Raw genomic sequence first — 27,076 nt, 5'->3', positions numbered from 1 at the left:
GACTGCTTGCAGCATACCTGGGATCGATGCCGCTTTCTCCCAAACGAGAGGGGCTTTTCTGCCTACCCCTGTGTAAGATACTAAGCGAGGGCTAATCTTTTAATATTGTTTCCTTCCACCAGGCTTATGCATGCTTCAGCTAAGCCATGAAAGCTATATCTGGCTTATTGTGCATGGAACGTGCTCACACCTTCTGCTGGGAGCCGGCGGGGGGGCAGGGACCTTCCCCTCTCGCAGGGAAGTCAGCAGAGGTGAAATAGCTGGTGCCTGTTTTGAGAAGTTACAGCCCAGTAAGTCTGCTGAAAAATTACCAGCTATGTCAAAGCTGTTCAGCTCTTTAAGCTAACATCCCTTTTTCTCTTCTGCCTCTCTGTGCAAAATCCAGATCATAGCTGATAACATGTATATAATTACAGCCCATAATTTTATGTAATTACATATTTAGATTAGGATTGAGCTTTTGCTATTGTTAGCTAATAAGTTAGAAGTAGTTTAAACCTTTGAAAGTGGTGCTTTCTGCTGGGTCTCTTGTCTTTTCTTGCCAATGAAAGCTGGAGTAACAGACCTGTAAGGAGCTTTTTGACAGGATGAAACACATAACCAAGATCAGCCCAAGTGTGACAGGTTAGCCTGGTGCTTGTGGTATCAAGCTTTATTTTTTTCATCTCTCCTCAGGTAACGCCACACAAATTACATATTGTAGTACCAGGAGGCTGCTAATCACCAGGAAAAAAAAGGAGACCCAGCTCTGATGGCTTCTGGTGCTTCTCAGCCTTTCGCTGCTGCTTTGCATCTCTCTTTAAGCATCTGTGCTTCATCTTCCTAGGGCTCCAGTGCTTACTGGCTGAAGCCCAGTGACACTAGCAACAGAAAGCACAAGGGCACGTTGCCCAAAGCTGGGCACTGTTTGTTTCCATAACTGGAAGCTCTTGTCCTACACCACTGTTTTAAAAACAAACTTCTGTTCTTGCCTGTGTATGGGACAACAAGACTCAGCCCCTGGTCTCTGTGCCGGTGACAGAGCTCAGGCCAGCTGTCGGTGCTGACCTCTGAGCATGCCAGCAGTCATCCAGGGCCACCTGGTACCCCAGGCAGAGACCCGAGCCCGAGGTGGTGGCCTGTGGCTGCCTCACTAACAACGCAGAGCTCAGCTGGGGGAAAGCAGCATCCCTGCAGGGCAGGTGCCAGCTCCCCCTTCCAGACTGGTTCACTGTGGACATGTACATACATCGTATCCACCAAGCACCGGTCTATGAATTTTATTTTAAAGAGACATTTATAAAATGTTTATTGATAAAATTCAAAATAAATATTTACGGTACAAATGTAAAAACTAAGATACTATAAAAGCTTTTTCTTCTTCTTCCTTTTTTAAAAGGAATTACAGCTAGTTCTATGTGTTGTGGGGAGACCTGAAAGGGAAACCGTTAAAGAAACACATAACACCAGCAGATCATTAACTTTGACTTAAGAACAAACCAAAAAAAAACAAACCCAAAAACCCACTTAACAAAGCAGTAGCTGACTGTAGCAATGCAGATTAAAATCTAATTAAACAAGCAGACTGTTTAAACTACAGCCCTTACACTTGACTAAAAAGTAAGGGAGCCTCCTAGGTACATGAGTAGGCAATTATGAAACTGCCAAAAAATGGCTAAACTATGATTTTCCAGGTGCTAAACAGCATTAGCTGACATCTAATGAGCAACTAAACAAGCAAGAAAGGAGCAATCCTCACCACAGGGTTTTTTTAGGGGGTTTTTTTGTTCTTTTTTTAAAGAAGTGGTTTTATTATATGCTGGGTCACAACACAAACAGCCTCGAGACAGCTCATATAGTCAGGGGTTTTCATAGAAAAACGTGGTACAGGGTGAGGAAGGGATGAGTCCTGCGACGGGGCAGGGCTCTGGCAGCACGGGGGCTGCTCGGGGAGCTCCTGCAGAGCTGCCCTGGGTCTCAGCCCTGCTGCGTGCAAGAGGGGGATGAGCCCATACCCCACCATCAAGGCAGCCCAAGCACACAGGTCATCGGCAGCCACGTGTCAGCGTGTGGCCCATGCCGGGAGCAGCAGCTCAGACCTGGGAAAGTGCCGAGCTGGGGATGCAGCAGTGCAGCAAAGCGCCCATCCCCTGAGCACCCCGGGCCAGGGCAGCCATGTCTCCAGCTCAGCCCATCCCTACTGCCGGCTCCGGCAGCAAATGGCAATGACCACAGCCGTGCTGCTGCCACGGACACTGGCTGCCACACAGGTATCATCCACGGCGTAGGCTCCCATGGTGCCGGGGCTCTGGGAATGGGCATTACAGCCCGTCAGCGTCCAGCCATCATCACAGGACACCGTCACCTAATGGCAGAAGATGTCATCCTGCATGGGTCAGCCCATCCCTGACGGTCCCTGGGGCTCAGGACGGTGTAGCCAGTGTCACACTGAGCCATGGGACCCCAGCTGGGGGAGGGTATCCCATTACAGGTGGGCAACTGGGGGCACCAGTGAAGGCTGGGGCAGCCACAGTAAGATGCTGAAGCCAACCCAACACCCATCAGGGTGGCAGAGGGACGAGCAGAGGTGATGACACACCATGGTGGAGGAGCATGCACCATCCCTACCTTCTCTGTAGGGCCCAGGGATGTGTGCTCCTTCAGCCGGCACTCGAGGCTGGCAGCGGGGCAGCACAAGGCATGCGCCATCACCTCCGTCCTGCTGGCGCAGTGACTGGGCCCACTCCCCAGCCCCGTGATGGGCCTGCCACCGTCACCCAGCACCACAGCGGGCGAGTGGAAGCTGCACCCTGCCCAGGGGAGAGTGGCTGTCAGTGTGGAGTGGCTGCAGCAGCATCCCAGTGTACACAGGCACTGAGGGATGTCCCTGCCAAGCCCTGAGACTTCCCTGCCTCCATGCACACAGCACATGTCCCCCTCCCCATCACCCCAGCACTCACACCCACCCTTTTACCCCCCAGTCACAGTTTTACTGGAAGAAACACCCCTGACCATCAGGCTGTTGGCTCAAGGGTCTGTAACCTGCCACGTCGGGCATTACCGGTCAGCACGTGGTCCTGCAGGGAGCAGCCGGCCCCCCCAGCAGCCGGGGAGCTGGCATGGATCCGGCACTCAGCCCTGGGCCATGTGCAGCACCTGGCAATGGCGTAGACACCCTGGCCCCGGAAAGCATTGTGGGCCACGCACTGCTTCTGCCCGTCCTTCTCCTGCAGCCAGGGTGGCACAGCATCACCAGGGGTGCTCAGGGGCACGCCTCAGAGGCAGTAGTTCTGTCTTCATATGCTCTGCTCACCTCCATGTGCTCCCCCAGCCGCCTGCCACTGTGGGAGAAGCTGGAGCAGCCGAGCATCTCCTCGGCACCGGCACAGCGGGCCATGGCCGTGGCATGCCAGGTGAGCCCTGAGCGTGCCGACCACACCGAGCGGCAGTACAGCTGCTCATCTGCAATGGGGCAGGTGGCATCAGTGGCGGGGTGGGCACCCACAGCAGTACCAGGCACCCATGGCACAGACCAGGCTGCCAACGAGGGCTGGCAATGGTGCCCGGGCTGGGCTGTCCCAGGCACAGCTCGGGGAGGGACATGCCTGCCAGCGTGCCGTGCTTTCACCCAGGCACTTCTTTCCCTGGTAAGGGCAGAGCTGTGCCAGGTACCAGCAGGCAGCCAAGGCTTTTACCTGTGCCCAGCCAGACAGGCAGCCCAGCCACGCTGTTGGGGGTCTGAAGCCACTGCTCCTCAGGGAACCACGCCATGTCCATGACGTTCTTGGTGGCAAAGTGCAGGAGGCGCTGCCGGAGCTCGGCGAGGCTCAGCTGGGGCTCGGCGCTGAGCAGCATGGAGGCAATGCCTGCTGAGAGCCCGGAGGGGCACGGTGAGAACCAGGGGCAATGCAGCCACCCACACAACTCCCCTGAGCAACACAACTCAGGAGAGAGGAAAAGACATCACTGCAGCCCATGATCTGTACACGTGGGATGTGGGAGCTCTGTACAGGCTGCAGCACCCAAATGAGCCAAACGTGCCAAGACCATGGCACACAGATGTCCCCAGCACAGGCAGCCCTGATGCCCTGTGCCCACAGGGACACGTGCCCAGCAGCAGCAAGTGGAGGGCCAGCCCTGCCTGCCACCCCAGAGCCCAGCTCGCCTGCCACATGTGCAGCTGCCTGTGATGTCCCGCTCTGCGCAGTGAAGCACGTGCTGCAGTCGCTGGAGGCACCGATGATGTCATCTCCCGGGGCAAACAGGTCCACACAGTGGCCAAAGTTGGTGCCTAGGGTACCGAAGGAGGCCGGCTGGTCCTCGCTGTTGGTGGCACCGACTGTGATGACCTGCCAGGGCAGTGATGGAGGGGGCCATGGGCAGGGTGGGATGCACAGCCCCAGCCCGCTGAGCTGATGTGGCACTGGAGCGGATGACCCTGGGGAGCTGGCAGCATGTCCCTACACCTCAGGGAACCCCCACAGGCCATACCTCTGGCTCAGATGCTGGCGAGTACAGGCAGGCATCGTCCTTGTAGTTACCGGCAGCCGTGACCACCACCACCCCCATCCGTGCCATCCGCCGGCAGCCGGCGTTTAGCACGCGGCTGTAGGTGCCAGCGAAGGGCAGCAGCACGACCAGCGGCACGTAGGGCTGAGCCTCCAGCGTTGCCTTGATAAACTCCAGGCCTGGGAGGGACAAGATGAGAGACAGGAAACTATCACAGGAGGGGGACAAAGCAGGGGGCTCCAGCAGAGAGCGTGCTCCTCTCTGGGGTCTGGGGCAACTCACCGGTGAGGGTCCCGCTGATGGTGCCCTTCCCCTGGCAGTTCAGCACACGGAGGCTACGGACCTTGGCACCCGTGGCCACGCCAGCATCACGCCCACTCAGCACCCCAGCCACGTGTGTCCCGTGGCTGTCACACTTGACCTGGCACAGGCACCACAGTTGTACCCACCAGCCCATTGCATCAAAGTGGGTTTGCAACCCCACAGCATCCTCCCCACCCCATCCCACCCCTTGTGCTTTGCACCAGCTAAATCCCACTGTAGAACAGATCCTTAAAAACATCTTCAGGTGGCAGGAAGATTAAAAAAACCTTCCTGTGCAGAAGGAGAAACTGGCAGAAAGGACAGTGGATACAGGCAGCCCTTCCTAGGGCTGTGCTAGCTCTGGGCTCCTCCGTGCAAGCAGCGATAAAGCCATGCAAGGCAGCACTAGCACCCACCGCCAGGCACAGGCGGCTGTCCCAGCCTGTGCGGTGTGGACCTGGGTTCCCTCTTGCAAAAAGAGCTTAACACACACCTATGCCCCCCAGACAGGAGCCCTGCCCCATTCAGCCACTGCTCCAAACAGACCACACTGAGGGTCCCAACATCTCCCAGGACCACAGCTCCTGCTGCTGCATGTCCTGCCTACTGTTTCACCACAAGCCAAGTGTCCCTCTGTCACAGCACTATCCAAACCAGCCAGCTGCAACAAGGCCTTTACCATCCCATACCAGGTTAACTTCAGTAAGTAGCTCCCCCGCCTTGCCCCAGCACAGCCACCAACCCCACCCCACAAGGTTTCAAAGGTTTATCTACTGTCTGTGCCATTTCTTTATCTTCTTCAGGCCAGTCCACCTTGCTTCTTGCCTCTGCTGCCTCCAGAGTCTTCCTTCTCTGGGCTCCTCTTCCAGCTGGCCTCTCCTCATCCAGGCCCCCTTCTCCCTGCTTCTCCCAGGGCCTCTCCTTGTCTCTCCTACATCCAGGGCACTCTCTCCCCTCTACTTCTTCCACTCCTCCTCGTCCATACCCCTTAGAGCTATTTACCTACTTAGCAGGAACCAGCCACAGCTGCATATTATCCACATCAGCCAACCCACTGCCCCTGAAGCAAGCCCACAGCTGTATATTATCAATGTTAATTAACCTGCCTTCATTCCTCTAGAATTCCTCTACATCCCTCTTGTCCTTGGAAGCCCCACGAGCCTGACCAGGGTTTGGTGGGTGCAGAGGGATGCTCATGCTAGGCTGCAGCATGTGCCACTCGGGGCTCACCTGCTTGTGGAAGTGGGTGCTGTCCTCCTCAGGGATGCTCCCAAAGTCGGTCACAAACACCCTGCCCTCAATCTCCCGGTGGGTGCTCTGCACACTGGTGTCCAGCAGGTAGATCTGCACCAGGTCACCTTTATCTGCCAGGGACACAGACAAAGGGCGGGAAGGCCACCACCATCATGGTCAACCTAGGCCACCTGGGATGCTCCCAAACTGCAGCTCCAGACCCGCAGCACCACAGGACAGGGAGATTTCCCCATCCCCTCAAGATCAGGAGAGGGGATGGGGTCACTGGCCCTTCCCCACACCCGTGTGGTCCTCCCCCTATGACCCAGGGCTTACTGGGAGGGTTGTAGGTGCCTGAGCTGGGCTGTGGTGGCATGATCCTGCGCAGGTTCCAGGGGATGCTCTGGGCGAAAACATAGGCATCCTCCTCAATGTACTCCACGTGCGGCAGCTTCAGCGCCTGCCAGGAGGAGACATGGTGCCTGGCATAGCGGCAAAGCTCCCGTTCCCCCCGAGGCTGCGGCTGCTACCCCCCACCAGTGCCACCCTGCTGCTGCCCCCCACCCTGGCCTGCCACCCTGGGACCTGTTCTCCGTCCCACACACCATGTCCAGGATGTCGCTGCTCATCTTCACCAGGAAGGCGGGCAGGAGGTGGAAGACATGCAGCAGCTTGGTCAGGTATCCCCGCCACGCTGCCCGGGCCTGCAGCTGCTGTGCCGTGCCTCGCACCTCAGCCTCGCCGCTGCCTGCCCGCAGCATCACCACGTAGCGCCCAGGCAGCCGCCACGATGCCTGTGGGGATGTGAGCGGCAGGTTTGGATTTGGGGGACACACGCCTGTGGCCACCCCAGCCACCCCATGTTCCTCACCTTGGCGGCGCAATGGAAGGCAGCGGGTCCCGACGGAGCAGCCCCGACGGCGGCTGCCCCCTCCTCGGCCGCCCCCAGGGCCAGCACCAGCTCCTCCACCAGCTCCGCTGCCCCCCGTGCCAGCACCAGCACCAGCACCAGCGCCAGCGCCCGCGGGGCCATGCCCGCCGCGGGGATGCTCGCAGCTGCCGAGCCCCCTCAAACGCACCGAGCCGAGCCGAGGAGCCAAGCGCACCCGCGGAGGAGCCGCAGCGCACCCGCGGAGCCGAGTGCAGGACCCAAGGGCACCCGCGGGGGAGCGGAGCGCACCCGCAGGGTACCCGAAGCGCACCGACGGAGGAGCGGAGCGCCCCCGCGGAGCCGAGCGCAGGACCCAACGGCACCCGCGGAGGACCCGAGCGCACCCGCGGAGGGTTCCGAGCGCACCGGCAGAGGATCCGAGGGGCACCCGCGGAGGAGCGGAGCGCACCGGCGCAGCCGAGTCCAGGAGCGGAGCGCACCGGCGGAGGACCCGAGCGCACCGGCGCAGGAGCGGAGCGCACCGGCGGAGCGGCGCGCAGGGCGGCTCGGTCTCGGCCGTGCCCGGTGCGCTGGGCGGGATCACGCCACCGCCGGCCCCGCCGGCCCCGTTACCCGCGGAGGGGGCGGGCAGGGCGCGGGGGCTGCAGCCGGACCCGCACCGCCCTCCCGCCGCTCCAGCCCCGCGCACCGCTGCGGGCCCTGGCGGGCAAAACGCCGACGCTCAAGGACTATTTCCAGAAAGGGCTGAGAGCCCCTCTGCGCCCCGGACTGGCTCGCTTCGCAGACAGAGTGCCATGAGAGCCTCTAATCCTCTTCAGGCATTTTTTACAGAGTCGTCACATGTCGCAAATATTATGTTTCTGGGAAACGGTGGGTGCCTTCCCGTGGCTCCCACTGCTGCTTCCCACCTCCTGCACCGCCGGGCACCTGTGCTGCCAACGGCCCCGGTGACCTTCGGCAAGCCCCTGCCCTGCTCTCTGCTTTTGGGGGAAATAGGGATTTTAATTTTTTTTGCTGGCTCTTTATAAGCTCCTCAGAGCTTATATGTTTGATGGGGATGTGTATGTCTTATACGGATGTGTATGACTTACATGGATGTATGTGCCTTATACAGATCTGTATGTCTTACAATGATATGTATAGTTCATAGGGATGTATATGTCTTATACAGATGTGTATGGCTTATATAGATGCGCACATGTTATTTTTAATGAGACCTCAAGTGGGTGCATGCGCCCTGGTTTGGGTAACTAGGGTGACACCGGACCCCATGTGCCACCCACTCTGCCGTGGTGAGCCGATGTCACCAGGGCTGGTGCCCAGCAGGCCCCTCGCAGGGACCAGGCTGGCTACTGATTTTTGGCTCAGCTTAGCCAGGCACCGCCATGTCCTGCCCTGCCACTAGTAACTGGTGCTTCAGGGCACCCTCAGGGCAGCTCAGTACTGGGGAGCCCTGACCCGAGGGGTCTCCCTCCCCCTGCAGAGTCACTTGCTTCCTTCTTGCACAGGGACAAGCTGTGTCTGAGGGAAGGATGGAGACAGCCCAAAGGGGAGGGGGTGGCAAAGGAGCAACCCCAGGGACTGGGTGTGAATATCCATCTTGGCACGACTACCCATCCCCAAGGCCTGTGCAAAGAGTGGGAGAGACCCACAGCCCCGGAGTGCTTTGGAAGGAGTGGATATATGCAGAAAAACTATTCTTTTAATGAAAAAATATTCAGAAATAGTAAAAAATTTGCACCTGGTAGAGATCCGATTCCCATCCTGGCACCCAGGGGAGCTTCCAGCAGCAGCTGCTGCAAGCAGCGGTGCCTTCCGGCGGTGTCTCTGTAAAGGGGGGGTCCTGTTTAGCGGGGAGGAAGGAGGGAGCAGAAAAGGTGACAGAGAAGACCCCAAAAAGGGGAAAGGGCACCTAACTGCCCTGCCACCCTCCAGCCCTGGGGCAGCCGCGCAGCTCCAGCAGCGGGCAGGGTGATGGCGGGGCCGGGGCTCCCTGCATCCCACCGTGGCTGTAGTCTGGGGCAAAAAAAAACCAACGTGCGTTTGCAGGGCACTTCTGTGTGACTGAGGTGAGTTTAGAAGCCACCGAGCCAGCGCCCGCCGCACGGCCTGCGCTGCACCAGCCGGGAATCGAACCCGGGTCGCAAGAATGGGAATCTTGCATGATACCACTACACCACTGGTGCGCTGCGGCGGTTGTGCCCCGCGCGTCTTCAAGGCCCCGCGGCGCGGCCCCGTCCGTGCGAGCTGGGTGGCCCGGCCTTCCGCCGGGGGGTCCCCGCGGAGGGACGCGGGGCTGGGACCCCCCCCCTCCCCGGGAACGCGGGGACCCTGCCCGTGGGGCGGGACGCGTGGGGCAGCGGGGGCGGCGGGGGCCTCGGGCTTCCCGGAGCTCGTAATGCCATGCAGGAATGTCCCGCTTCCCACAATGTTTAACCTCGGCCGGCGCGGGGGAGCCCAGCCCCGTGGCCCCCGCAGACTCCGTGCCTGGGGTCCTCCGGCCCGTGGGCGCAGCAAGGATGCTTCGCTGAGGGTTGCAGGGACACAAACCCAGCTGCAAAGTTGTTTTTTTTTTGGGGGGGGGGGGAGGTGGCAGGGCAGGGGCTCCAGTCCTCGTCTCATCCCTCTCCCTGCCCCTGCCCAAAGAAAACCCTTGGGAAAGTTACGTTTCTTTTGCCAACAGTGGCAGAGTCGCAGGACACGAGGTGGGCAAACGCTTTAGGGTCTCCACACGACTCCTGCGCTGGACAGGAGCCAATGACACAGCACGATGCTCTGCCCCGGGGAACCCTCCAGAACTCAGCAAGACTTGGCCCTGTCTGAACGGCGTCCCCACGGCCACCACTGTCCCCCCCCACCTGGCATGACAGGCAGGAGCTGAGCAAGGGTAAACAGTTGGGAAATGCTTCCTCTTGGACAGCCGCTCACGATCATGTTTAGCAAACACCAGCATCTTTGTTCCACACCCTCCTGTTGGCCATAAACACCCAGAGTGCGTGGGGCACTGCCTGCCCTTCCCCTCGCTGCCGCCGAGATGCGAAGGTGAGCGAGTGGCGCAGAAACAGCAGGAAGGGTGTCACAGGGGTGTGAAGCCCCCATGTAGAGCCATTTCTTGCACCACCCTGGATGATACCAGCAAAGCACTGCCTGGGCGGCAGGGGAGCACAGGGCGCGTCGTTTCCAGGGTTCCCATGCTCCATCCCCCTCGGGTGCCAGAGGACAGCTTTTCCCTGGCTTTTGGGCTTGTCAACACACATAAATTCACTGAAGAGCTGCTCTGCCAGCAGATAGGTGCTCCCAAGCCTCCTGGGGCCATGCCGGGCACATGCAGCATCCAGTCAGCCTTCCCAAAACAGGGCAAGGGACTCTCAGCACCCCCATCCTGATGGATCCATTGATGCTTTGATCCGAACCTGGCTGCCCTGGGGAGGCTCAGCCACGCATGTCCCCGCAGCCCCGAGCAGCCAAAGGGCAGGTGGAGGTCGCGGCTCCCGCCAGCGCTGCCATCTCTGTGTGCTGCAAACAGGCTGCGGAAAGCCGCCGTGTTCCCCTGTCGTGGTGACAAACCAGACTTAGCACCGCCAACGTGACTTGAAATGAACACTTATTATTCAGAGGGAGTTTGGGGATGGTGGGCGCCGGCATGCGAAGCCACCCGCAGCGCTGCGGCTGTTGACACCAGCCCAGCAGAGAGAGAAGAAGTTGCCCAGAGCCACCACCCCGAGTGGCCCTCTGGAAGCCACAGCCGTCACTGGGGTTTCGGCTCAGCCGAGTCCTCCTCCCTCAGTCCCCAGTGGTGTTGGCATCTGGTCCTTGTGCAGGAAATGGGGGGCAGCACAGTCTGCCACCCCATCAACCCTCTCCTAACCTGGAGACGTGAAGGCTGCCTGGATGCTCAGGATCTACTTTTAATTCCAAGGGGGCTTTGACATGTGGAAAAAAGCCTTTGCAGACATCTCCGCCTCGTAACACCCACCTGGAGTGAATACTTCCTCACCTGCCTAAACGCTGACCCCATTTCAAGCAGCAAAGCTGATCTTTTCCCTTCCTAAGCACACCATTTAGCCCAGATCCTGCCCAGCCCAGCATCTGCACTTATCTGCGCCCACCCAAAGGGCTCTGGCCAGGGAGACCTTGTCCCCTCTGCCGCAGAAATTTGGGAGGTAGCAGTGTTCCCCTTGGGTTTTGCGGGACGGCAGCCTCCCGTGCGGCTGGGTGGGCGCCAGGGCCGCAGCATGGCACAGACAGGAGCCTGGGGGCTCCTCCACCGCTGCAGGCGCTTCGATGTCAGGGGCAGCCCCAGCCCCCCCCTTCCAGGCTGTGATGCTCACGTCCCCTCCACGAGATGAGTCTGTGCCGAGTGGCCATTCTCTCCAGGAAATCAGTTTTCAGGCTCAAAAAGGCAGTCGCTATCCTCGAGCAGAGAATCCAGCCCCTCTTGGAGCCCATAATAGAAGTCATCCTCCTCCCCAGCACCTTCGTGGGACGAACTGGGGTGTTCTCCCCGTGCTGGGGAGCTGGTCAGGGTGCAGCCGGAACGGGCAGCAGACGGTGGGTGCCGGCCCCGTGGCACAGGGCTGCTGGGCACGGAGCCCCCCAGCGATGGCGTGTCCATGTCCTCCAGGAGGGATGCCAGCGGCGCGGCCCCCGGGGCTGTCCAGGGGGAGCTACGGGAACAGGGAGGGCTGATGGGCAGTGGGCAGCACAGGGGTTACACTAAGCACAGATGGGCTGGGGTTTCCCCTGGAGCTGGACCCAGGGCTGGCCTCAGTGTTGCTCAGCCAGCATCCCAGCATCACCAGTCCCCTTGCTGGGTGGCTGGGGAGTCCTGGGAGGGCCCCACCTCAGCCCCCCCCAATGCCTTTATGGGGACAACCTGCCTGCCAGGTTCCTTCTCCTGCCCATGGGATGAAGTAAGGGCTGCCCTCATGCTGTGCCTGCGTCCCAGGGGAAAGAGGAGCATTCCGTCCCAGCTGTAGCTGTGTTGTGGCAGAGGGGGTGCCCCAGCGCTGCACCTCGAGGGTGCACCATCACCCCCATCACCTGCAAAGTGCTTTCCAATCCCAAACCAAGCCTGGGCATCATACACAGCACCTCGTTTGAGGAACACGTACCGAGCATCTCATTTCTGTCTAAGTCTGACCAGGAACATGGAATTTATTCTGGTGAGGGACATAGTTTGTATTTATAAAATTAATAAAGGCAAAAAGCAAATTACAACCAAAGGCAATCCAGATTTCCTCCTGTTAAATATATTGGTACTGAGATTCCCCATGGGCTGAGACGCCATCTTTAGTGGGCTGGGGGTCTGGGGGTCAGTGCTGTGTGAGCAGCAGAGACCCCTCTGCCTCCTCTCCTTCCCCCATGCCTGTGGTCTGACACGCCCACACACCCCCAGTTTCACCCCACATCCCACCAGTGCCACCCGGACCCCACAGGCATCACGTACCAGCTGCCTTCTGCCTCTTCCAGCCGAGGCGCCAGCTCTTGGGGGGGGTCCCCCGCACCCCCCAGCTCCCGGTGCACCTCTGCTTTGGCCTGCACGGCTGGCTGGGAGCAGCGGCGGGGTCTGGGATGGGCCGTGGGTGGGAGTGGGGCTGAGCCCAGCGCCTGCCCCTGGGTCTGCTCGTAGGACGGCAGGCTTTGCTCGTAGGTGCTGGTGGCCTCTTGCTTGGGGCAGGCTGCAATCAGGCTGCAGGCAAAGGAGGAACAGGGTGCTGAGCAGGACCTGGACCCCCACAGAGCCGGGAGATGCTCAGAACACGCAGGCAGAGCTCCATCAGATGCTGTAGAAGCCACTGGGACCACATCCCTGCCCACACCAGCAGCAGGGCCGGAAGGTCCTGGCAGGGGGCTGCCCGCAGGAATGCAGCTGGGTGCTTTGCATCCCCCAGCATCACTCCAGCTCCAGCATCACTCAGCCAGCCCCTGCCTCCCCCACCCCAGGGAGGGAGACCCTGCTTGTCATGTTTTCCTGCAATGGATGCAGTTGTCCCCAGTGCCAGTGTGCTCCGACGCTGCCCTTGTCCCCGGGGGCACGCAGATAACTGTGTACAGATGAAAGCGCCTGCCAAAAGGGAAACTGCAGCTGGGGCTGGGTGCTGGGACCTACCATGTGTCCCCCTCCGGCAGAACGATGGATTTGTGGTCCAGGAACTGCTCAGCCTCAAGGTTCACAGGAATGAACGTTATCTGGGAGGAAAAAGAAAGGCAGAGCCAGGGGGGCTGCGCTGGGCATCACGGGGACTCTCGGCCCTCGTGGCAAAAAGGCTGGAGTGTCCCTTCAGCTGCGTCTGGGGCCTTTTCCCAGCACGTTTGGTTGTCTTGCTTGGAAATGTTTTTTTGGGGGAAATCAGTAAGGGATTGAATGAACCCAGCCCAGCCCCGCTCTCAGTGCGTTGTCTCCAGTGGGGACATGTGTGTCCCCAAGCTTGGGGGGATCCCAGGGCCCATGGGGGAGGTCGGTGGCCAGGGACAACACTGAGGGTTCCCTAAGCATGGTGACAAAGCCACATCTCCCTCCTCGCTGGGGCTGAGCTTGGCTTTGGGGGGAGCTGGGGTCAACTTCACCCTGTCCCAGGGCACCCAGCTGGTCCCCAGTCCCGGGGTCCCGTGCACCAGCTCACATTTTGGGGTGCAGCCAAGATGTGGCCAGGCCACCCAGTAGTGCCCAGATCAGCACCACAGCCGCTCTCTCCTTGGAAAAAAGCCTTTTCTGCCAGCTCTGTTTCCCGGGGCAGGGACGCGTGGCTGTCCCGGCGCACCAGCAGTGCCCTCTGCCAAGGAGACCGGCAGGTGAGGGCTGCACTCGGGGGGGCCGGGCCCCTCCGGACCCCCACAGCCCCTTCTCTGAAGTCCCGGGAGCCCGCCAAGCCCCCATCCCCCACAGCTGCAGGGAAGGGGCTGGTTTGGAGGGGGTTTGTATGGGAGCTGATCTCCTTGGGCTTACTCCTGGCTGCCCGCTTGGAAGCAAAGCTCGGGGAGATGCAGGGCTGTGGAGGGGGGGGCAAGGAAGCAGGGCCACATCCTGAAGGCATCAGCAGGGAGGAATAGCAGGGCATGAGCCTCCCAAACCAGCACCCCCACTCCAAATCACCCCAGCAGGCTTTCCCCCAGAACATGCCACTACCCCACTCCTGAGGCTACACGCTCACAGCAGCTGAAGCCCCCAAACCCAGCTGAGCCCTCGAGCCCCCCAAGGCACGCGGTGGCAGGATGGCCCCTACCTTCGGGTAGCACTGGCACATGCTCCAGGTGATGCCCACAGCTATAAGCAGGACACCCAGGGCGCAGAAAGTGATGTAGATCTGGGGCTTTTCCACGCTCATGATGAACATCCCCGTCATCACCAGGAAGAAACCCAGCATGATGAACCCATAACGAAAGGTCTTGTCCTCCGCCATGGGCACCAGGTGGGAGAGGCGGGGGAGGAGAGATGCCGGGAAGCCCGTGTACCTGCGGCTGCTGCCCACTGAGCACACCTCCAGGGTAAGGCGAGGAGTGGAGGCTGCCAGGGGCTGAGGAGCAGCTGCACGTTGAGCCTGGTCCTGCCCAGGGCTGAGCCAGCCAGTTTTTAATGGGTTTGTAATGAATGCAAACACCAACCCACTGTTCACACTCCAGTGAAGCTGCCCAGCACGTGTCCGGGTAACCTTCCCTGCAGGCACACGCAGCTGGACCCCATGCCTGGGGGAGGGACTGGGAGGGAGAGGGGGGCATGTCGGCAGAGATGGGGACCTGGAGAGCAGCTGATCCCACGGGACTTTCCCAGCCCTGGGGGCTGGAGCTGGACTGGCTGGCAGAGCCCCAAATAAGTGGGGTGCCAGGGAACAGCAAGTTTTCAAGAACGGTGGGGCTGCTGAGGGAAAGAGGGAGCGCCCTGGGGTCTTTCTGGGAATAGCCCCCTCCTCGCTCCAGCTGGGTACTGGGGAACAACCGATGGGGCAGCAACCAGGCTGTGAACTGGGGGCTAAAGCTGGAGCGGTGTTGGTCCACCCAGGGGGAACGAGGACAGAGCATCCCTGTGCCCTGTGTTTGCTTAAGATGGAGCTGGGATGTTAAAAAGTGTCGCCTTCCCCCACCCCACCCCGCCCCCATCTGATAGCCAGACAGTGGCGGTGGCTTTAATTAACCTTCATTTTGTTCCCTTGCTTGCCTGCCCACCTGGGAGCACATATACCTGGCTTACAAAAAATAATATATTATACTAAAAACAATATATTACATTCGGCTGTGGCTCCACGGCCGCTCTGCAGCCCTGCAGGGGGCCCAGGGCACCCCCTTATTTCGGGGGATGGAGCAGCCCACACACAGTTGGCCTTTCCCCTGGGCAAGGCTGCAAGCCCGACCATGGTGGGCAAGGAGGGGGCTGTGCTGCTCAGGGTGTCTTTTTATAGGATGCTGCCTGAAATGCCAAGTGCACTCAGCTGCCCTGAACGCACGCACGAGCCACTGAACATCTCTAAAGCAAATGAAGTGAAGCGTGGGAAGGCAGTTTGCGCAGAAAGCAAGGTGGAAGGGATGGAGATGTGGCTGGAAGGAGCATTGAAAAGGCAGAGGAGAGAACGGGGTGGCACGGAGCTGGTTTTTTCTCTGGCCAGACTCCTCTTTCTTCGCTGCAGCTTTTATTATACAGCTCTTGCTTTGAGTGGGCAGCCCCTGGCCTGGTATGGGCTCCCCAGGGTGGGTCAGCGCAGGGAATGCAAAGCATCTGCAACCAGCAGTGGTTTTATTAAAAATACAAATGCCAGTTACCCCCACCTTCCAAACACATTGCCCACAGGACCCGCAATCCCAACAACCCCGGAACGATCACTTGGAAATCCAGACAGACCCTCGCCCCTTCTCACCCACCCTCCTCTCGCCCCTGCAAAGGAAGTGGCTCAGTTTAAAGCCGAGGGACTGGGCAGCCACCCCCAGAGTCCCAGCCCCATGGTGCCGCCAGCTCAGACGCCCCGGACACTGATGTTTTCATAGCTGGGGGGAGGCGTTGCCTGCGGCTCCCCGGGGTGCTGGGTCTCCAGCCAGGATGGGCTGGGGCGGAACAAGGCGCTGTCGGAGCAGCTGCGCCGGCGGCTGCCCTGCCAGCTCTCATCCTCCTCCAGGTAGCGGTACAGGGGCGGCGTGAACTCCTCCTTCCTCTGCGGGGGCTGGACATAGGCTGGGGCACCATGGGCAGGTCTGCAGGTCAGGGCTTCTTCGTAGGTGGGGATGGCACTGGCATCCCAGGTGCTGCGAGGGAAGACAAAGAAACCCAGCAGCGCACTCTGTCAACTGGAGCATCCCAGCACACAACAAGTGGAGCACCCCAGCCCTTGTCAACAAGGGCATCCCAGCACCCAACCAACTGGAGCATCCCAGCACCCATCAACTGGGGCACCCTAGCCCTTGTCAACCAGAGCATCCCAGCACCTGACCAACTGGAGCATCCCAGCACCCATCAACTGCAGAATCCCAGCACCCCATCAACCCCATTGGCTGGAGCATCCCTAAGCATGATAGACACATGTATGCTGGGGACAGCACGCAGGCAGGTTTCGCGTGCCCAGGGTCAAGGGAAAACCATGTCAGCTGCTTCCCAGCACCAGGAGGGTGGGGAGCCATGCAGGAGGAAGGGCACGGTCCATCAGACCTTGTGACAAGGCAACACCGCCCAGTTCCCACTGAGTTTATTAACCCCTCGCCCAAGGAGAGGCAGGACAGCCTGGTAAGGCAGCCTCGAAGAGCTGCCGCCGCCGGTGTTAAGGGCTACAGCTGCAGGTGCAAAATACTGCAGAGCAGCAGAGGTGCTGGCTCTTGAGACATCTGCCCCCCATTCCGCACCTGCATTCTGCATTTGGGGTCTTTCCACACCCCAAAAAAGGCTTCCCACGGGCAGAAGAGCATCCTCATCATCTACCTGACCGCCAGCTCACCCCCTGCAGCACAGGCGCTGCCAGAAGCTGAGCAACCAGTTGGGCACGAGCAGCCAGGCAAGAGCCAGGCATCCCGGTTCAATGCAGTCACACCTCACCCTCACGCCCGCCGGAGCCCTCCATGCACCGGCCCAGCCTGGTGCCGGTTCCAGCAGCGCTTTGCTCAGCAAACGTGGCTTGTGTACAGGGAAAACCGCTGCCCAACCTTTGCCCTGCGCCTGGCCCCGCTCAGAACCCTGCAACACGGTGCAGCCCCAAAGCCAGGAGGGCTTTGAAAGCAACCCATCTCTGCTTGTTTTTGCAGATGAAAAGCCAGTGCAGCACACTCGGGGAGTCTGCGGGCATCAGAGGGGCACAGCTGGTCCAAAGGGAAAGCTGCAGTGCTCCGCAGGGATGCCCCCATCCTGAACTTGGCAGCCCCCTGTCCCAGACCTACCGCCCTGGGTATCTGTGCCGTGGCTTTTGCCAAACAGCCTCAGCTTGCCAAGGCATGCTGCCTTGGAATGTGGAGCGGGGCATTTCTCCCAGCTCAGGATGCTTTGCTGCATGAATGCCAGCACAGCTGGGGCTGCAGGAGCTGCAGTAGCACCAGCAGTGCCAGGACACTGCCTTCCCGTCCGGTGTGGGATCTAGGACCTCAAGGAAAGGGACATTCCCTGCTGGGACACAGCAAAGCCCTGCATGGCAGGAGGAAACCCCCCCAGACTACTCAGACAGGCTCACGATCTCACCCCCAGATATTCAGATGGGCACCAAAACCCCCAGAGGACGAGGAATGTGCCTCCCGCCTAACTGAATTTTTACGGTTTTATGTTCTGAAGAGTTTCTTTTAATGCTGCTTTTCCCCAGAGCCTGATTTATGCTGGAGCCAAGATCTTTGCTGTGACCCCATAAAACAGCACTGGGAAGGGCTGGCTGGCTCGACTTCCACAGCAGTCTCTGGAAAAAAAAAAAACCTTTTGATCAAGAGTCTTTTAAATTAAGAAGGGGGAATAAATCTCTGGCTTACACAGGAAGAGTCTGGGACCCAACAAGCAGCAGTGGTGTTCAGGGTGAGCCGAGGGGTCTTTCCACACCCCAAAAAAGGCTTCGCAGGATACCCTGCCTACACTCCCATCTCAATGCCAATCCGAGGATTATTTTCCTTTGTTCCATTTAACTCCCTTTTAACATGGATTTTTCTTCCATTAAAGACAGCATAAACCCCCTCATCCTCACAGAGCACTGCAGAGCTGCGGCACCGGGGAAAGCTTCAGCAGCTGGAGGTCTAGATGACACCACCCCTCCCTCCAAATCCAGACCTTCTGCCAGAAAACCAATGTGGTCTTCTGCTCAGTGGCTCTGCTAAGGAGATGTCTGCCTTGGCCTGGTGACAGCCCCACAGGGCAAGGACAGCCATGTGCCACTGAGCTGGCCGTGGGAGCAGCCAGTGTGGCGGGCACGGAGGGTGCCTGCAGGGAGGGGGGGCGCAGGGGCTTGGGCAAGGGTTGACACTAATGAGCAAGAGCATCTGCTCCAGGAGCAGGAGGAGAGCGCAGGACAGGGTCTGAGCAACAGCCGGCAGTGCAGCAGCGTTACTGCTCATCCCAGCTTGCCAGCGAGCAAGCCTGAGAACAGGCTTATGTACGCGGCCGTGCCGGAGCGCTCAAAGCCACCCTCGACTTCTTCCTACCCAAGCACCGCACAGAGATGTGGCACCCACCTGCAGTTCCACTTCTCCAGAGGCTCCGCGGTGAAGTACTGCAGGTCCCTGGGGAAATGGTACTGGTAGCGGCGGGAGACCACCCTGGCATTGGCCTTCACGGACCAGAGGAGCCCGAAGAGGAGGAGGATGCCACCGATGCCGCAGCAGAAGAAGCTGACGGAGCGGAGCAGGGCACTGGAGGAGGAGCTGGGAACAGCCTCAGCTTCTCGGGGAGGCAGGAGGCGAGCCCCGCTGCCAGACGGGGAGCCCACCTCCCCGTCGCTCCACCAGGCAAAGCACAGTGTCCCCGTCACCAGCAGCACGGCCCCGGTGATGGTCATGCCGTAGCGGAAAGATGCAGCTGCCATCCTTCGGAGGGAGGTTTTAGGGGGGGAGAAGAGCGAGACAAGGCATGAGAGAGCCCACGTCCTGCAAGACAAGAAAGGGTTTGAGCAGGACAAGGTCATGGAAGAGCTGCCAGAGGAGAAAACTACTGAGCGAGGACCTCTCTGGGGATTGCACAATCTTTAGCGCCTTATTATTGACTATCAGAAGGGGCACTTCCACCATCTCAGATGAAAGCCCTTCAGCACAGCAAAGTCAGCTGCCAGTTTGGACCCATACATTTCCCAACAGCCTCATAAAAACATCCTCATTTTCAAGAAACAACGGAAGCAGGATGGAAACCCCAGCCAGGGGAGCTATGGAGGCGGCTCCGGGGATTTGCATAGCTCTTGTCTTCGGGTTTTATTCCAGACTGCTTCCCCAGCTCGGAGGAATGCCAGCTGGGTTTCTGATCAAAGCAAGGCTTATGGAAGAGGTTAGGGAGAAGGACATTAATTTAAGATGTCATCGCTTCCAAATTATCAGCACACATGTTTTCTCCTCTGAAACTGGAGTTAAATCAGTCCCATGGTGACAGTGGGTGGCTGGCACCACTGCTCGAAAGCCAGCAGCCCAGGGGAATTGGGGCTGCACTGCCTCTTGCTTTCTCAGGGAAAAGAGCCAAGTACCACCTCTGAAAGTCACAGAGCTGCTATTTCGGGGGGGGGGGGGGTTGGGAAAACCCTCAGATGCTGGCAACCCAGAGAACCTCACCTAGGGATGGCTCCTCAGGCACTGAGTGAGCGGTGACCCCAGTGAGCTCAGCCGTCACTGCTGGAGCCTGCAACAGCTGCACTCCCTGCGGCCACCAAGCTCAGGGCAAGGATGGCAGCAGAAATCCACCTGTATCTCCGTTCAAAGTCAGGAATGTGCTGGGATGCAAGCTAAACCCTCGGAGAGGGTATGACCTACTGCTGAGGGGGGTGTTTCTGCTATGCTGGTAAGGGGGGGCTGAGGCAGCAGACCACTGAGATCTACGAGGCTCTTACTGACCCAGCTGTGACGTCCCATTTTGAGACACTCCAGAAGCAGAGAGGGGCTTCAGGTTATTCTGAAGGTGGGGTAAATATCCTGACGCTGGAGGAGCCTGCTCAATCTTCACCCAAAATGAGCTTTGGCACACAAAATCTTGCATCCCTGGGTCAGCTCCAGTGCACACTTCCTCACCTCCCCGGGGCGACTGATCCCGCAGGTGCTACCACCACCTTCACCGTCCCTACCAGGGTGGTCTGGGGTTGGTTGGGCAACCAAGGAGATGAGGCAGTGCCACACGTTCCTGCTTGGTGGCACCTCTCAGCTAAATGTCATGTGCTGAGAGCAACTGTCCTCCCCTGGTGAAGGAAAATTTGGAGAGGGGGAGCTGGTTTCTGGCCTCTGTGGGGCTCTCACTCCCCCTCACTTTCTCCAGCAAAGAGCAAGCATCTGCTCCCTGGGCTTGGGGATCCCCAGGCCCCAACTAACGAAACAACCAGGGAGGCAGAGAGGTCCCACCACGTCCTCTCTGGCCCTGCTCATGCCCAGCAAGAAGATGCAGGTTCAGCTCCCACTTTTTGATGGACAAAAAGCTTTGGACCATGTGAGAGTTAAGCACTAGCACCCTCTTACAGATTCAGTCCTGGGTGACTCCTCTGTGAGGGCTTCTCGTGGTGGCAGTGCCGGCAGAGAGCCTGCACACTGGGGAACAGCCAGGACGGAGATGGGACTCAAGCTCAGAGGTGGATAGAAAGCTGGATAATCCGCACTCAGCCCCCACCTCTACCTTCACCACTTTGCCCATAGGTCAGTAAAAATGATCTGATGGCTTTAGTCTCCATTCCTCCAGGCACAGCTTGCCTTCTACAGCAGGGACTTAAATTGTACCCTGTGATCTGGAAGAGCCGAGCCAAGGGAGGCTCTGGAAGAGCCTAGGCAGGGAGCAGAAGTCCAGCACAGACTCAGTGGGATCAATGGCGGGTGCGATTACATTATTTCAAGCCATTATTTATCAGATGGGCCCACTACATGGAAACCCAAATTACTTTGTAGTGAAAGAAATGCCATCTGATCTAATCTACATTTAATGAAGGAATCCGATGAGAAGTGAGCTTTAGGAAACCTGTGGCAAGGCTGCTGGACCGGGAGCCCCAACAACACACTCCAGTTCTCGTCTTGTGGTCACAAGCCCAAATTGCTGCCCGGGCTGGTGATGGCCAGGGATCCCCAGCAGCAGTGCAGTCACCCACCGGGAAGGAGGTGGCGTTCCTGGGCTGAGAGGAGGCAGAGCTTCCCTCCACGGCAATGGGACATGACAACGGGACATGTTTAGATGCTACCCCCTGAATGGCAGGGGCTTGGCTGAGCTGAGACAGAGAAGGGACTGTTAGGGACTGGTTAGAGCTGCTACGATATGCTCTTAGGGATCAGCATCCTCTAACTCACCACTGAACACAAGCAGGACGTAGCAAACAAGCTGGGCTCATGCTGCCTTGCAGCAGTGAATGTTCAGGAGAGCGCAAGGACCCTATTGACCTGTGAATCCAGCTCCTTTTGAGAGCATTGCATTTTCCTGGAAAATTTTCAGCCAACATTATTTGGAAAAAAGACCCACAACCAAAAAACCCTACAGCAAAGCTCTCAATCCAATGGGTCACTCCAAACCGAAAGCCTGGATTGAAACAGCACCAAGAGTTGAAATGTTCAGCTCCTGCCATCAACACTCTTCTCATTTCGGGGTCAGCCTAGCTGGGTTTGGGAAATGCTGTGATTCCCCTGGTGAGGTTTGGGAGATGCTGCGATTCCCCTGCTTGGGCACAGAGATTTTTGCAGCCCCTGGTGCTGCACACATCTGGGAGGGGTAGCAGTGAGGAGGAGGCAGGCATGGAGGGAAGGCGGAGAGCCTTTGGGAGGTGATGGATTGACAGCTCAAGAGAATAAACTCTTCTCTCTTGACAAAACCAGTGCAGCGCGAGGAGCAACGCAAAACGCTCCTCCAGCCTACCCGGCACGTGCTCCCACAGCGCGTGTGCGGGGGTGGCTCCTCCGCGCTGGGTGACGCTGCCATTGCACCGTCCCCTTGCCAAACCCCCTCTCTGGCTGGCACAGCTCTCCCGAGCCTCTTTAAAAGACTCACAATGTTTTTCTCAGCCCCACCAACTGCTGGAAGAAGAGGCTGAAGGAGCAGGGGCAGGAAGCAAGGTGTGAGGCCAGGGCAGGACCCAAGTGCCTGCTCCCCAAGCCTGCCCCTGGCTCCGCTCCCAGGGCACTCAGCATCCCGCACGTCAGGTCTCCCGGTGAGCATTTCCAGCCCAGGTTTCCATGGAGGGGCTTCCCCTCTGAAGATGGCAATTGCCAGCTCCCAAACACCCATCTCCACTCACCGAGCCACCCTGACATTTTGTTCTGCCCCGTCTCCTCCTCTGACCTGCTCTGAAATAGCCTTCCCAGGGAAACAGATTTGCACATTTCATGTACAAGCAGATACGAATGTTAATAGTTTACATAGTTCCAGTAAGATGCTGAGAATAGCATCCCCCATATAAAGTTATGCAGATGGTGATTCATAGGGTCTACTAAGCATTACTCAGAAAACCACTCTTATCGAGCAACACAAGAATCGAAAAGAGTTTTGAATCTCTCCCACCGCCATCACCCAGAAAGCCACCTCCACACCCCGTCCCTCCACAACGCCGGCAGCCTGTCCTTCCACACCACATGGGCTGGAGACCTTTAACCACGCACAGACGTGCCAAGAGAAACGCCGGGGAGAGACGTGCTGAAGTGCAGGCGTGTCATTAGGCAGATTGCTCCCTGCCTTTATCTGAATTTGCTGTTATAAGGATGATTATTGTTATCATCAGTAGTAGTCAGGGGGTTGGTGCCCATCCAAACCACAGCAGTAACGACGCTTTCGTAGAGCGCCCGAGAAGCACCGGTGCGGCAGCCCCCCAGAGGCAGGTGGGGATGGAGGGGAGCCCTCGTGGAGCCCTGCAGCCCCCCAGCTCCCAGGCCCCGTGCCCCCAGCAGGGCTCAGCCGCCGCTCCGGCCGCCCCGACGGCCGCGACGCCTGCACCCGCCGTCCCCTCTGTTGAAGCGCCCGTCGCCCGGTGGCAGCCCCGGGACACCCGTCCCCGCCGCGGTCGGTGCCCCCGGCCACCTCTCTGGCAAAGCGACAAGCCGGAGGGGTGCCCGTGCCCCCTTCGGCCCCCGGCCCCGCCGCCGTACTCACCCGCCGCCGCCAGCCCCGCTCCGGCCGAGCGGCGGCTCCGCGGAGCCCGTCCCGCGGGGCGGGCGGGGCGGGCGGGGCCGGGGGCGGGCGGCGGCGGCGGGGCGGGCAGGGCCCCAGCGCTCCCCCGGCACGGCACGGCACGGCACGGCACGGCACGGCACGGCACGGCACGGCACGGCGGGGGGCGGCCCCGCCAGCTCCCGGCTCCGCGCAGCGCTGCTCCGCTCCCGTCCCGTCCCGTCCCGTCCCGTCCCGTCCATTCCCTCCCGTCCCGTCCATCCCGTCCCGTCCCGTCCCGTCCATCCCGTCCCGTCCCGTCCATCCCCTCCCGTCCCGTCCCGTCCCGACCCGTCCCCTCACCTCCTCTCCCCTCCTGTCCCGTCCATCCCGTCCCGTCCCGTCCCCTCCCGTCCCTCCCGTCCCGTCCCCTCCCCTCCCGTCCCGTCGCGTCGGGGCGCAGCGCTCCCGGGACCGCAGCCCTGGGGTGGGGGTGTGACCAAAAAAAAAAAAAAAAAAAAAAAAAATTTAAAAAAAGGGAAAGCCAAGGCAGCGGCGACCCCCCGCAGGCACTGCCTCCTGCGCGCTGCTTGGAGGAGCTGAGCTGCCGGGGCAGACCGGCGGGGCCGGTGCTGGGCAGGGAAGGCCGGTGGGGCTGGATGTGACCCGCCTGTGTTGGTTCGAGTGGTGCTGGGTGAGTTCAGCCGCAGTGGCGCTGCCCGTGCCCCGACGGGATGGGGGGCACAGAGCTCGGTCACCCCTGGGTGTAGGAGCCAAGGAACCGGCGGACCAGGGGCCTGGAGAGAGCTTTGAGCTGCAGAGCCCACACGTGGTGCCCCGTGCCTGGGACACCGCTGCCCTGCGGATGCTGCTGCCCCACGGGTGGGACACCGCTGTTCTATGGGGGACACACCACTGTCCTATGGGGGGGACACCCACACCGCAGCACGGGGGATCTCTGCCACGGGCTTGCTTTGTGGCTGCTTCAGTTCTCACCTCTGTTAAATGCCAGTATCACCCCTTTTCCCTGTTCCAACTGGACACTTTGACCCCACGGCGCCCACGAGGACACCTGGATATTAAGCAAGACGAGGATGCTCTGATCTGAGGCTCAGGATGGCCTGTGCGACTGGCACCTGGCTCAGGCACACTTCCTCACCACAGAGATGGAGGTAGGTTTGATGTACAGCCGCCATGCCACGCTGTGCTCGTGCTGTGCGTGCTCATGGATCCATCGCGTTGCTCTTGAGCTACAGCTGAGCATCCCTGACAGACAAAGCTGTTTCTGTGGGTACACCTGCACCGTAGCCGAACCCGGGTCTGCTGTTCCTGTGCTGCCTGCAGCTCCTCACCTTGCTGGCTCAAAAACAGCTCAGGGTTTATCTGCACAGGCTGCAGGGACTGGTGCAAAGCCCTGCTGTGGAATTCATATCTGCTTCCTATTTGTTTATTAGCCACTCAGCCTAGCTGAAAACGTGTGGGTGTGCAGCCCCTTTTACCTGCAGACACTGGGGAGTTTTGCAGATGGTAAACTGAGGCACAAGGCGGGCTGGTTCACACGGGGCTGGCCCTGTAGCAGGTTGGGCCTCCATCACAGAGGAGCATGGGGCTTACCAGCAGCATCTCAGACGTGGCCTCACCCCTGGGCTGGGATGCAGCAAGGTCCTTGAACCCCAGGGCGTAATCCCTGACAACGAATCCCAGGTGTCCTCCAAACACCGTGGTACTCACTCCTTGGCAGGACAGAGTTTGGTCCCAGGGATCCCAGGAGTGCACATCTGGGTGGGCTGTCGCAGGCACACTACTGCTGGGCACTCACGTTACCACCCACGAGTGACGCGGGTGCTGTGAATCACCGGATCCACTGTTAAAGGACAATGAGACATCTTCTGCTCATTACCTGTTCAGATATTATATTTAAGGGAAATCTGATTGTCAAATGACTTCTGAAGCACTTCAAGGCAGCGTGAGCGCATGGTCCTGCGCGCTCTTCCAAGCACAGGGCTGCAGAGAGTGAGGTGGCTCTGTGCCAACACGTCGCTCTGGCCCTTCAGTCCTCCAGCCCCATAACCATCTGCGACCTTCTGTCTTCCCCAGAGAGCTGGCCTACAGGCAGCCACAAACCAACAACAAATATTCCACAACAAGGTAGAGGCTATAAGTGCTGCGTGGTGCCAGCACCTCTGTCACCTTAGCAGCACCTTGGCCAAACCACATTTTTGCTCTCCGAGAGCTTTCCTGCTGGTAGACAAGGTGCTGCGGCACATCATGGGGCACAGACAAAGGGCTTCTCCAGAATAAAGACAGAATATCTGTGCAAAATATGTAAAACACCCCATGCATGCTGAAACCGCAGTGGAGAAAACAAGAAGATGTAAAAGACAGTTACAGCCCCTGCACAAACAGGAACAAAGGAGGAACAGAGAGAGATTGTTCCAGTAATTGCCTCCCCCAGGTAAGTATGCTGTGCCTGATCAACGCTGCCGGCACGGAAAAGTGCTGCTTTTTGATTCACCATTCACCACATTTTGCTGCTGCAGCAAATCACATGTAAAACGGTGTATTTCGCTGTATAATCAGGCTAGGCTAAGTTAGCTTTTTCAGTACCTTCGTGTGCACACGTGTGTGTGGGCACACGCATGCACTTTCTACCCCATCACGACAAGGTGGCTGATACCAGAGCACCAAGTCAAGAGGGAATTCGGGGGCACCAGGGCACCAAATCCAGAGAAGAGGAGCCCAGGCTCCCCACCAGGGCCCTCATAGCTGGGACGGGAGCATCAACACCCTGGGCCAGGTCATAGGTCTCCGTCGGTGATTTGGTGCCTGGGCCACTCTCCCTGTGCCCAGCTGCCTCCAGGGTGCTGCTGTCCATAACAGAGCCACTAAAGAGCCACCGATGAGGCTTTAGGGGACGTGTCTCTGCAGGCATAAGGTGCCCACGTTGCCTGGATCCATAGGGAAGCCATTCCCAAGGGGCTGGCACACCTCGTGCTCTCCCTTAGCACAGGCCGTGGGGCACAGCTGATAAGGGGCTGCAGCACGCAGCCATGAGGATGTGCAGATGGGAAGTTCCTGCACCCGGCACACCTAAAGCAAGGGAGAAACTTCCTGCTCTTTACCTTTGCTTTAATTTACAACTTCTTAAAATGTCTAATTAGTTGCATGGGTTGATATACTGGCTCAGGCACTCCTACCTAATCCAGGCAGTAAATCTAGACATTGAAGATATTTGTCCTACATCTTCAAATTATGCAATGTTCACCAGTGCCCTTAGGATTATTTGGGGTTGAACCTGCAGCTGGCCATAGATCTCTCTGTGGTGGTTCTGCTGTATGGGCAGCTGGAGGGTTTGGAACTCCTCATTCTCGCTCTCCAGCAGGAAAAGCCTAGCATTTGGGTGTGGAAGTTGATCATCCCCATGACTGCAAAGTGGTGTTTGCTTGTTTTGGCCAGGTTCGCCAAGTAGTACTCTTTCTGTGGACAACTAGGTTTTTGCCCGGAGACCTCACTGACTCCAGAAGCCCATTTTGTACATAGTATATCTTATTATTTAGTTCCAATGGCTTTTACTGGATTTGAATCATAACAGAAGAACAAGAAGCGTATAAACTACTTTCAGCGCAATAACTTCTTCAGTATCAGTGGTTTCTGCACTATGTCCATCATCTAGCAACCCTCTGGATCCAAAACCTCTGAGAGTTTTAAAGCTTATATGTGTCCTAACCTGACCGTAACAGTGTCCTAACCAGCAGTTTGAAAAGCTGCACCATGCTGAGGAACGCAGCTGTGGTGGGAAGCCCTGACAAGGGAGAATTACTGACACCTTCACCCACAGAGCACTTCATGGATGAGCAATGATCTCAGATTCTTTCTGCTCTTCATGTGGGACTTGTGTCAGTGCAGGAGCACCAGGCTGATGTGCCACCTCCTGTTGAGGCTGTTGTGTAGATAAATGGGCATGATAAAACTGTGGG

The 27,076-nt window shown here is 58.7% G+C and overlaps 3 protein-coding genes and 1 non-coding gene across 4 annotated transcripts; all 4 read right to left on the bottom strand.

Annotated features, from left to right (window-relative positions):
* Positions 1-1,237: 1,237 nt before the first annotated feature.
* Positions 1,238-7,654, bottom strand: PCSK9 (proprotein convertase subtilisin/kexin type 9). Its single transcript, XM_055724370.1, has 12 exons — positions 6,896-7,654; positions 6,630-6,818; positions 6,361-6,484; positions 6,022-6,155; positions 4,771-4,909; positions 4,471-4,667; positions 4,145-4,328; positions 3,675-3,845; positions 3,293-3,441; positions 3,041-3,206; positions 2,608-2,789; positions 1,238-2,344 (listed from the first exon to the last, which is right to left on the bottom strand). Exons 1-12 carry the CDS (start codon positions 7,055-7,057, stop codon positions 2,177-2,179), a joined length of 1,965 nt encoding a protein of 654 aa, XP_055580345.1. The 5' UTR covers positions 7,058-7,654; the 3' UTR covers positions 1,238-2,176.
* Positions 7,655-9,031: 1,377 nt separating this feature from the next.
* On the bottom strand, positions 9,032-9,102 carry TRNAG-CCC (transfer RNA glycine (anticodon CCC)). The gene has a single exon. It is a non-coding gene; the product is annotated as a tRNA-Gly (tRNA).
* Positions 9,103-10,453: 1,351 nt separating this feature from the next.
* BSND (barttin CLCNK type accessory subunit beta) lies at positions 10,454-14,380 on the bottom strand. Its single transcript, XM_027806949.2, has 4 exons — positions 14,143-14,380; positions 13,029-13,108; positions 12,366-12,608; positions 10,454-11,583 (listed from the first exon to the last, which is right to left on the bottom strand). The coding sequence occupies exons 1-4, from the start codon at positions 14,317-14,319 to the stop codon at positions 11,298-11,300; spliced, it is 786 nt and encodes a 261-aa protein (XP_027662750.1). The 5' UTR covers positions 14,320-14,380; the 3' UTR covers positions 10,454-11,297.
* A 1,228-nt stretch (positions 14,381-15,608) lies between these two features.
* TMEM61 (transmembrane protein 61) lies at positions 15,609-23,192 on the bottom strand. The gene is made up of 3 exons (XM_055725284.1): positions 23,103-23,192; positions 18,533-18,943; positions 15,609-16,147 (listed from the first exon to the last, which is right to left on the bottom strand). Exons 2-3 carry the CDS (start codon positions 18,880-18,882, stop codon positions 15,862-15,864), a joined length of 636 nt encoding a protein of 211 aa, XP_055581259.1. The 5' UTR covers positions 18,883-18,943; positions 23,103-23,192; the 3' UTR covers positions 15,609-15,861.
* Positions 23,193-27,076: the final 3,884 nt, after the last annotated feature.

Source organism: Falco cherrug, chromosome 12, assembly GCF_023634085.1.
Source record: "Falco cherrug isolate bFalChe1 chromosome 12, bFalChe1.pri, whole genome shotgun sequence".
Classification (NCBI taxonomy): domain Eukaryota; kingdom Metazoa; phylum Chordata; class Aves; order Falconiformes; family Falconidae; genus Falco; species Falco cherrug.
Note: the sequence above shows the minus strand (reverse complement) of the source record. Positions and strands in the feature narration are given on the sequence as shown.